General features: G+C 27.2%; 6 protein-coding genes across 6 annotated transcripts; 4 read left to right on the top strand and 2 right to left on the bottom strand.

The window, feature by feature from the left end:
* Positions 1–198: 198 nt before the first annotated feature.
* On the top strand, positions 199–634 carry ENU1_077330 (hypothetical protein; the record flags this gene model as incomplete). The annotated part of the gene is made up of 2 exons (XM_008858585.1): positions 199–261; positions 320–634. 2 exons carry the CDS (start codon positions 199–201, stop codon positions 632–634), a joined length of 378 nt encoding a protein of 125 aa, XP_008856807.1.
* A 448-nt stretch (positions 635–1,082) lies between these two features.
* On the top strand, positions 1,083–2,686 carry ENU1_077320 (RhoGAP domain containing protein; the record flags this gene model as incomplete). Its single annotated transcript, XM_008858584.1, has 2 exons — positions 1,083–1,227; positions 1,308–2,686. The coding sequence occupies 2 exons, from the start codon at positions 1,083–1,085 to the stop codon at positions 2,684–2,686; spliced, it is 1,524 nt and encodes a 507-aa protein (XP_008856806.1).
* Positions 2,687–3,517: 831 nt separating this feature from the next.
* ENU1_077310 (hypothetical protein) lies at positions 3,518–4,846 on the bottom strand (the record flags this gene model as incomplete). The annotated part of the gene is made up of 1 exon (XM_008858583.1): positions 3,518–4,846. One exon carries the CDS (start codon positions 4,844–4,846, stop codon positions 3,518–3,520), a length of 1,329 nt encoding a protein of 442 aa, XP_008856805.1.
* Positions 4,847–4,963: 117 nt separating this feature from the next.
* ENU1_077300 (hypothetical protein) lies at positions 4,964–6,655 on the bottom strand (the record flags this gene model as incomplete). Its single annotated transcript, XM_008858582.1, has 1 exon — positions 4,964–6,655. The coding sequence occupies one exon, from the start codon at positions 6,653–6,655 to the stop codon at positions 4,964–4,966; it is 1,692 nt and encodes a 563-aa protein (XP_008856804.1).
* A 378-nt stretch (positions 6,656–7,033) lies between these two features.
* On the top strand, positions 7,034–7,704 carry ENU1_077290 (Rab family GTPase; the record flags this gene model as incomplete). Its single annotated transcript, XM_008858581.1, has 2 exons — positions 7,034–7,280; positions 7,340–7,704. The coding sequence occupies 2 exons, from the start codon at positions 7,034–7,036 to the stop codon at positions 7,702–7,704; spliced, it is 612 nt and encodes a 203-aa protein (XP_008856803.1).
* Positions 7,705–8,001: 297 nt separating this feature from the next.
* Positions 8,002–9,621, top strand: ENU1_077280 (diacylglycerol kinase, putative; the record flags this gene model as incomplete). The annotated part of the gene is made up of 1 exon (XM_008858580.1): positions 8,002–9,621. One exon carries the CDS (start codon positions 8,002–8,004, stop codon positions 9,619–9,621), a length of 1,620 nt encoding a protein of 539 aa, XP_008856802.1.
* Between the last annotated feature and the right edge of the window lie 820 nt (positions 9,622–10,441).

The following is a 10,441-nucleotide window of genomic DNA, read 5'->3' as shown; positions in this document are numbered from 1 at the left end:
ATTTGTGAGGAAAATATGGCAGGAAAGTGCCTATCCTGAAGAATAGTTTCAATTTATTAATGAAGAGTAAAGACAGAACAAAAATGATTTATTCAAATTTAAATCACACAAAAAACGAAAAACACAAATTTGTTTTGAAAATTCATTTATTTTAGAAAAGTTAAATCTAGAAAAAAACTTCTTAACTTTAAGAATTAAATGGAGGGAAGCATCACTTCTAGTAATAGTACTACTTCAATTGGATTACCAGTGGTTGTTGAAGTTTGTTTGAAAAAAGTGTATTAAAATAAAGAAAAGAATAAATAATTTATCATAATAGTCTATTATTTCAACGACATGCCTTTTTTCATCAATATTTATTTACTTTTTTGAACAAGCAAATGTTTATTGTAGAGCCTTAGCACTTCAAAATGTCTTTGTTTTTTATATTCTCTTTACTATATTCATATTAATTCTTACTTCAACTCTTACTTGGGGAGGAATTTGGGAATTTATCATGTTTGGTTATTTGATTCTTTGTCTTATTATTAAGTTAGTTATGATAGCTTCAGCAATAATATTCTCTAAATCAGAAAAATTCCTTGGTATTCCACCAATATCTACTTTTATTTTAAACAAAGCAAGTGCTATCTAATTCAATTAATCTATTAATTTCCCTTCTTCTTTCTTTTCATTTGAGATATTATCAGATTTTAATCATTTCCTGTTACTTTTAAGATTGGATTTCTTTATTATTATTTTATTTTGGTTCTAACGCACTCTTTGTTTCAAATTTTTGTCTATAAAAAAAAATTTATAATTAATACTAGAAACAAACATATCTATGTTATTTTTAAATTTACTTCTGTTCTTCTCAATTACCCCATTACTTTCACCAATATTAAAATACACTTCAAAATGTATGAACTTTTATTGGTTTATCTCTTTTTATATTAATTCTTTTCTCACAAATTACGATTGTATTTTAAGATGAAACTTTATAAATAGATGGTACTATTTATTTTTATAACACGAAAAGAGGCTTATGGAACTCTTTGGTTAAAGAACTTAAAATGCTAGAAAAGTTTAAGAAGACAAGAAAGATGAGATCGTCTTCACAAATTACAAAACAGTCTCAAGAACAATTTCTACAAAATGCAAAGAAAAATCAAGCACTTGTTGAAGAAATTAGGACTAATGAAAAAGAATTATTCAAAAGAAGTAAAAAATGGGTTCAGAATATAGCTGGTTTGTCAGTTTTCTTTGACTCATTTAACTTAGTTTTTTAAAAAGAAATGAAGCAACATTATCAGTTAATAATTGAGTAGTTGCTGCGCACACTGGAATTTCAGTCTCAGAAACATTAAAGTCATATTCCTCTAAATTTGAAAAGAGTGATATTAGTAATATCCAAAGGGTATGTGTTGCACTTGGGCAATGTGGAGAAATTGTTGATAATTTTGTTAGGGTATTAGACCGACTTCAATTAGACCTTGACAAGTACTTATGTGAGTCACTTCGTTCGTTAATTGATGGTGAATTAGCAATGGTAACAAATGGACCAAAATTAGATTCTATAAGAACAACAGGAAGTTCAACTAGTCCCAAATTATCACAAGCAGTAGCAAATATACAAATGGCAATCGATAAATTTGAGATAGAATCACTTTCTCGTTTTTGTAATGTTTTTGACTCTTTTGACAATCTTAAGGAAGGAATGATAAGTGTAAATATATTAAGGGAAAAGGCAAAAGTTGCAAAAAAACAACAAGAACAATTACAAGCAGCATACGAAGAAACTGAAAAAATAGACTCTACCACTTATAGAAATTATTTTGGAATTCCATTAAAAAAATTACTTGAAGATGAAGGTAGGGTTGATGCACAAATTCCTTTAGGACTTGAAAAAGCATTAAAATATTTATTCTTAAATGGGCTTAATAAAGAAGGTCTTTTTAGACTAAGTTCAACTCCTGATAAACTTAATTTTGCTAAAATGAAATTTTTAGCAACGAATTATTCTCATGAAGATCCTTATTTAGTTGCCAATTTAGTCAAATTATTTATTAAAGAAATTCCTGGTAAGTTAATTCCAAAAAATGCTATTGCCGTTTTTCAGAAATGGGATAATGAAATAGTTGCTGGTATTAACACAGAAACAGGAGAAATAGATCCTGAATTAGAAAAGAAAATTGCTCTACAAATTCATTCTGACATAGCATTAACACTACCACCAGAACATCTCACTTGTCTTAAATACTTAGTTTCGTTTTGCTCTCATTTAGTGAAAAGTGAGAAGTCAAAGATGACCATTGAAGCTATATCAACTTGTGTTGCACCTAACGTATTTTATTCAGATCCGAAATTAGAAGGACCGACTTTGTTAAATTATAGCAAACAGATTAATAGACTATTTTCATTCATCCTAAAAAATATATTAACAATATTCCCCTCTTCTAAAAGGTGTTTCAGTGCAAGAAAGAAGAGCGTTTTTATGCACAATCCAGAAGAAATTGAAATGAGTGATGGCCTTGTTTCTGTTTCTCCAATGTTTTCAGAGCGTTCTTCACCAAAATTAATCATTTCAAATCAAATAGATCAAAATGGAAAAATAGTTACTCAAACTGATCAACACTCAACCCTTGTCTCTCCTTGTAATTCCAAAGTTATTTCTTTACTCCAGTCTTCAAGATTAAGCATGAAGTAATTGTAGATTTTACTTTTCTTTTTATTGTTTTTTAACAAAATCTATCTTTTCTTGAAAGAAATTTTATAAAAAAAAACATCATAACAATTTAAATCAAGAAGAATTTATGTGTTGAACAAGTGTTAAGATTGAAAATAATTGAGAATAATAATTCATTAAAAAATTATTTATTCACTTTTATTTCTGTTAGTTAAAATGAAAAAAATTAAAAATGAGCAGAAAAAGAAAATAAAAAAAAAATAAGAAGATATAAATAACAACATTGAAGAAACAAAAAAAAACAAAAACAATTATTTCTTGAAAAATTATCAAAAATTCAAAGAAAAGAATAGAATGAGAAATAGAATTATAGAATTTTTGCAATACTATATAATATTGACTTGAATGATTTTATCTTTTTTTCTTTAAATAAATATCTTTTGACAACTTTTGATGATTATTATAATAAAACAAAATAATTATCATAAGAATTGATGTAAATTTATTGACTATCTCATTATTAAATATTCATTATGATTTATTATATTTTCATTATTCTTGAAAATATTCACAATTTTTAATTTGAAAAAATTATAAATTAACTAAATAAATAGTAAATGAAATAAATGATTATTTTATTCACTTTTATCTATTGATGAGAAACACTCTTCATCAAACAACAATATCACATGAAGATTGAACAATAATATTCTAAACACATTAATTGTCAATAGAAATATAATAAATTAAGAACTAAAACAATCGTTATATACTATAAATACAATTAAATTGTGAATATATTTTAAATGGAGTAAAAGAAAACACCCAAATTATTAATAATTAATCTATCACTTAAAATAATAACAATACTAATACCCCAATAGTCATGATAAAAATAGATAAACTTCCATTAGTATTATTACTACTCCAACACTGACCTGCATCAGGAGCATTTTCATCTTTAACCAAAGTGATATCATCAAAATAAAAAGTATGTGGGAGATTTCCATAGTTTTGACCCCAGAATCCCCAGAATTCATTATTGGTAATATTTAAGTCTTTAAGAGATATTTTAAAGTAAGTCCATTCATTTGTTGATTTGGTAGATAACCTCATTCCATTTTCTTGTGTTTTAAAGGCTTTGAATAAGAAACAATTATTACATTCAAAATCAGTTTTCATTTGGAATTGGATTGCAGAATATTGATCAGCACGTGCAGGATTGAGTAGCCCTAATTGTAAACATCCCCATTTCTCAAAAATAGCCTTTACACAATAACTTCCAGTCTTAGGATTTGTAGTACATTGAAAATCAACTTCAACATTTGGAGACCAATTATTATAAGCCCCAACAAGTTGTTTTTCTTCATAGATTATAGAAAAATCATCCCAAAGAGTACAACACTCTACAGCATCATCTGGTTTAGGTTTTTTAGCTAATGTATTAAAATCAAAATAAACATCTTTAGGAATAATAAAATTGCCATCAGCTTCTGTAACTTTATTACTCTCATCTGAAGTAACAGTCGCTTTAACATAATCATCATTAATAGAATAAATTTTATAAGTAATTGGAAATTCAATAGCTTTTCCTTCAATTTTAAATGGCCAAGTATTATAATCAGTTCTATTCAAAGCGATGAAGTCATTCATTGTTGAATCTTTAACCTCTACTGACTTAATGCCTAATGTGTGTTCATAAATGACAACTGAATACCACCATTTACTTGACCCATTCATAGATTTTAATTTTATATTTCCAGTATAGTCACATGCAACCATTCTTACTGTAACATTTGGTGTTCCACCATATGTTTCTACATAAGGATAAGCATTCCCAGACAAATCGAAATGATACATATCACCACTACAACATTTTTCATTTCCTGTAACTGGACATCTACTATCAACTCTAAATCTTAATGTTCCTGATGGACCAACCATTTCATAACAAATTCCACACTTCTTTGCTTCATCATAAAATGCCTCATTTGGAGCAGCTCCAAACATATATCCAGGAACAATAGTTGTTGGTTGAGGACCATATGAACAAGACCCTCCACTTGCCCATTGATCATAATAGGTAATTCTTCCTTTTGTACAGTCTGATAATGGTGTTAGTTCTGCTGTTTGATGTGCAGAACAACTAATAACTAAGAGCAATAAAACCCCAAATTTCATTTTGTATTTAAAAAAGGGAAATGAGTTATTTGAAGTTCTATTTGTTGTAATACGCTAAAAAAAAAAAAGAATAAAATTAAAAAAAAAATAAATAATTTCCATTACAAAACATTGAAATTAAAAATTACCATCAAAATCATCAGGACAATGGAAAGAGAATTTAAAAGTACCAGTTTCTATTATTGAACCATTGTGTAATTCAGTTACAGTGTCTTTATTTTTAAATACAGTATCTATTTTTAATCCGTTTCTTCCTTTTAAAAGACATTTCCAACGTTTTGTTCCAACATCATATTGAACAATAGCATGAGTATGTGAAATACTTTTAGCTTCCATATATGCTGATAAATCAAGATCAACATTATTTTCTCTACCTTTTCTTCCAATAATTATTGTTGATTTAGTAAGTTCCATCATCTTTGTTTTAGTTTCTTCATTTTCAAAATATGGATAATTGATTCTAACACGAATCTCTTGTCTTGTTGAAATAGGTGGAAGAGAAACAGTTGCATTAGAAGCAGTACTAATTGGAGGTAATGTGAATTGTGATCCATTCTCTTGTTTAAATGGTTTTTTTGCAAGAACTTTTTCAGGGACATAATCTGGTTGGAGTCGTTTTCTTGCATCATTTGGATTTTCTGTTGCAAATTTCGTTGCATCTTTAACAACTTTTTCTGCCTCTTTTATTCCTTCTTTCTTTAATGCATTTAACATTTCAATATTGTTAGCATCAAGTTTTGAATAAATTTGCATTAATCGTTGCCATGCCAAAAATTGAATAAAAGATTGTGGGAAAAGAGACATATCAAACATTTGTTGAGTTGGAGCGTTACATGCGTTACAAAGTAAATCACTAGTTACTGATAACCCAGCTGGAACAGACCCCATAGCCATTTCAAGTTCTTGTCTTCTTAGACTTAAATATTTACTAAATAAATTACGAGTATCTTCTGGAATAGAAGACATAGAAGGTACATAATTAAAATTAATTTTTTTGTCAAGCATTGAAGCATATAATAAAACAGATGCTTCATCAATAACACCTTTTTCATTTTGAACGTAGTGCTCAAGATATTCTCTTCGATTTTCTCTCCAATGATGTAAACAAATATAGTTTGATTGACATTTTGGATTTAATTTAAGAACTATTGGGAAATTACCAACTCTGTTATTAATAATAGGTAAATAACACACATTAGTTTCATAAGGTTCTCCTTCACAGAACCTACAAAACTTATATTCTCCAAGAATTTTTTCATCTTTATTTGGAACACATTTTGGGTCTCCAAGTGTTTTTGGTAATTCTTCATGTTTGGTTTCTTCTTTTTTAACTTCTTCTACTTGTTTTTCTTCTGTTTTTTTTTCTTCTACTTGTTTTTCATCTTGTAAAGTATTTATTTCATTTTTCTTTTCATTTATTTCAATCTTTTTTTCTTCTTCGGTTGGCTTTTCAATAGGATTATTATTACTACTAACATTATCTATTTGAGACTTTTCTTCTGTAACTTTATTTTCAACTTCTATAGATTTGTTTATTTCTTCAGTTGTTTTTACAATCTCATGTTTTGGTTCTTGATTTTTGATTGTTTCTGTTTGTTGAATCTTTTTCGCTTCTTCTAAAACTGTTGGCTGGATATTAGGTTGTTCTGGTTTCTTTTGAACATCGTTTATTGGGTGTGTTTCAAGAATATTTTCACTCTTGATTGTAGGAATAACATTTTGTGTTGGAGTTGTTTCGTTTGTAGAAACAAGATTGTTTGTAGTTGAGACTTCATTTGGTTTCGTTTCTGTAGGTGGTACTTCAGCCATAATAATTCTTTCAGTTCCAGTTCTTGCTTTAAATACGCTCTATTTATATTTTTTGAACCAAACTTCTCAACCCTAAAATTTGATTCAAAACGGCATTTCTTATTTTTTAGATCAAAGATTGCATTTGGTGAGATTTTTTCTGTCTTTTTTCTCTTTTTAAATCTTATTTTAATTTTAAGTTCAAAAGAAAACATCAAAGTATAAATCAATTTTCTGTTACTATAAGGATAGTTCTGTCAATAATTCATCTTAAAAAAGTATTTAAGTTCTATAATAACTTAATAGTAAATAATAGTAAAGCGTAATAACAGAAAGAAATATGAAGAAAACAAGTGACTTCTCAAAAAAAAAGGAATCAACTGAAAAAAATCAAATCTTATGGAAAACGAATTTAAAGTAGTTTTGTTGGGCGAAGGAAAAGTTGGAAAGACGTCGATGATATTAAGATATACCCAAAATTTTTTTACTCCTGAAGAAGGTCCTCGTACTACACAAGCTTCATACGTATCAAAAACATTAAATATTGATAAAAATGATTATATTATTAATATTTGGGATACTGCAGGACAAGAAAAATACCAAGCATTAACACCAATTTATTACAGGGATTCACAAGGAGCAATTTGTTTGTTATATTTTTTATTATATGAAACAAGATTATTTATTACATATTTATAACGTTAGTGGTTTATGACATTACTGAACCAAGAAGTTTCCAACGAGTACAAACTGAAGTTGATAATATTAGAGATATGTTAGGAGATAATTGTTGTATTGTTATTGTTGGAAATAAAATGGACTTAGTTCAACAACGTAAAATCTCAAAAGAAGAAGCTGATAAATATGCTGAATCAGTAAAGGCTATTCATTATTTATGTTCATGTGCAACTGGTGATGGTATATCTGATGTATTTGAGGGTTTAACTAAACAAATGGTTGATAAGAGAAAATCTTTAGGAGATGATGAGTTATTTGATCGTAAAAAGTCAACCCTTGTATTTCAAGATGATAAAAACAACACTCGTCAAGCAAAATCTGATTGTTGTTAATTAACTTTTCTTTTATTTTTTAAGTGTTATAGAAAATATAATATATATTGTATTAACATATCTCATTTTATGCTTTATTTGTTTTAAGAAAGTTTTTAGGATGATATCAATAGTTAATTTCTGAATATAAATAAGTTTTATTTTATGGTTAGTTGTTTGAATTGTGTCATAATGATAATGTTATATTAATATAACTTAATTTTTCTATTGGTGGAATTGATGAGTGTTATAGTTTTAATATAATTTTGTGTTAATTTTTCTAACAAATTTTTATTATTGTTTTATCTTAAAATTCAAATGCAAATCCCTCTACAAAGTTGTATTGAACCAAGTGATTTTAAAAAACATAATTTATGTGTTCCTCAACATGAGTTAGTTAAATGTACTGTTATTGGAGTTCAGTGTATTGTATGTAGTTTTCCAGTTGCAGGAGAAGCTTTTAAATGTCGTATTTGTGGAGTTAAAATTCATCCATCTTGTAAAGATAATTTTGTTATTCCATGTCATAGAGAAGATAAAGCATTTGTTACGAGTGGATTAATTAACCATTTTCATCATTTAGAAATTACTACTTTTTCATCTCCAACTTATTGTCAAATATGTGATGAACTTCTTGTTGGATTTGTTCAACAAGGATATCGATGTAGTTTATGTGGAATGACTTGTCATAGTAAATGTCTCAAATATGTAAATGCTAATTGTAAACCATATAAAGGAGAAACAGGGTTTTCACACTGTTTTTGTAAAGGTGTTTCTGTTGGTGTAAAATGTCATATCTGTTCATCTCCATTAGTGGGAGGATGCACAGGTGGATTAAAATGTAGTTGGTGTGGATTAGTTTGTCACCAATGTTGTGTAAGAAAAGCACCGATACAATGTAGTTATGGGGTATTATCACATATAATTATTCCACCAGATTATGTTGATGAAAATGATAGAATGAAGTTAATAGAAAATTATGTTCCTAAAGTAATTGCTGTTAATAGTAAGTCAGGAGGTCAAACTGGAAAAAATGTTATTCAATATTGTTTACGACTTCTTAATCCACTCCAAGTATTTGATATTCTTAATGGTTGGGATGTTCTTTTTAAATTTGTAGAAAAATATCATGATAACTTTACATTAATTATTGCAGGAGGAGATGGTACAATGGGTTGGGCTATGAATGAATGTAAGAAACATGGCGTCTCTCCACAATTAGTTCCACTTCCATTAGGAACAGGAAATGATTTATCAAATGCATTTGGATGGGGAAATACATTTGATGGAGCTATGGAAACAGTAAAAAATTTACTTATTAAAATTGATAATTGTGCAGAAGTAAGACTTGATAGATGGAAAGTAATTCCTGAATCAGGAGGGAATGAAATTATATTTAATAACTATTTTTCATTTGGATTAGATGCTGATATTGTTGCAGATTTTCACGCTCAAAGACAAGCAAATCCAAAAAAATTTGATAATGCACTTAAAAATAAAATGAATTATGGATTATCTTATTTAAATGCAATTAAACAATCAGCACCTTTAAGCGAATTATTAACATTTACTATTAATGGAACATCACTTGATGTAAGTTCATTAATAGGTATTTGTTTTCTTAATATTCCATTATATGGTGGAGGGGCTCATCCTTGGGGAGAGACTTCAGAACTTGATAGGATTAAAGGATGGAAATCTCCAAATACTGGTGATAAATTACTTGAGGTATTTGGATTTCATGATCCAATTCATGTTATTAAGACATTAGCAGGTATTGTTCCAGGAACTAAAATAACCCAATTAAATTCAATTACATTTAATGTTGAATCTGATAACATTAATTGTCAGTGTGATGGAGAGCCAGTACGTTTAGAGCGTGGAAGGTATGAGATTCAATTTGATTCACAAGTCCGATTCTTACGTAAATTTAATTAAAGTTTTTTCTTTTTATTAGAATATCTTAAAGTGTCTAATCTAAAAATAAATGGAAATAAAGTAAAAGTTTAAATCAAAGTTTAATAGTAATTCAGTTGGACTTTAAAAGGTATTAAAATAAAATTTAATTCATAGTCTATTTCATTATAATCATTTATAAAAAATTGTAAGTAATTTATTTGTTATGATAAAAATTAAACAAAATTATCATGTTTATTAGAATTAATTCATTTGTATCTCTTGATAATTGAGATTCATCTCTCTTTCAGATTTCTTTAATGAGTTATCTAGTAATGGAAGGTTATTGTTGAATTTATTAGAAATCTACAAAGTATTGATAATGAAGAAATAACAGTATTGATTAAATGATTAATCTTTGAAGAAGTTTCAGTGATTATAATGAATTAATAAACAAAGCACTCTATTGTATCTTTCTTTTTTCAATTAATAATCCACATCATATCAGTGTTATAATTGATTAAAATTTAACTTTAGGAATAGTTTATGGAATATTAATGAGAAGAAACTCAGGAAGAGTTTTGTATAACAAAAGACCTTTTGTCATATCAACAGTATTTGTTTTAGTGTCATGACTATAAATATAAATTCAATTATTATTAGAAAGAATTAATGTAATAAATTTAAAATATGAAGAAATATAAATGCGTTATTTTATATTTTAAACAATTACATTATAGGATGAGTGTCTTCTTTAATAACACATTTTATAATAAGAATTATTTTCAACCAAATATTTGTAATTGATATATTATAAAAAAAATATTTTACAGGTACTGAGTTTTTCTTAACAATGTAAATT

The sequence above is a fragment of the Entamoeba nuttalli genome (assembly GCF_000257125.1).
Source record: "Entamoeba nuttalli P19 unplaced genomic scaffold asmbl_3690, whole genome shotgun sequence".
NCBI classification, from domain to species: Eukaryota; Evosea; order Mastigamoebida; family Endamoebidae; genus Entamoeba; species Entamoeba nuttalli.
Note: the sequence above shows the minus strand (reverse complement) of the source record. Positions and strands in the feature narration are given on the sequence as shown.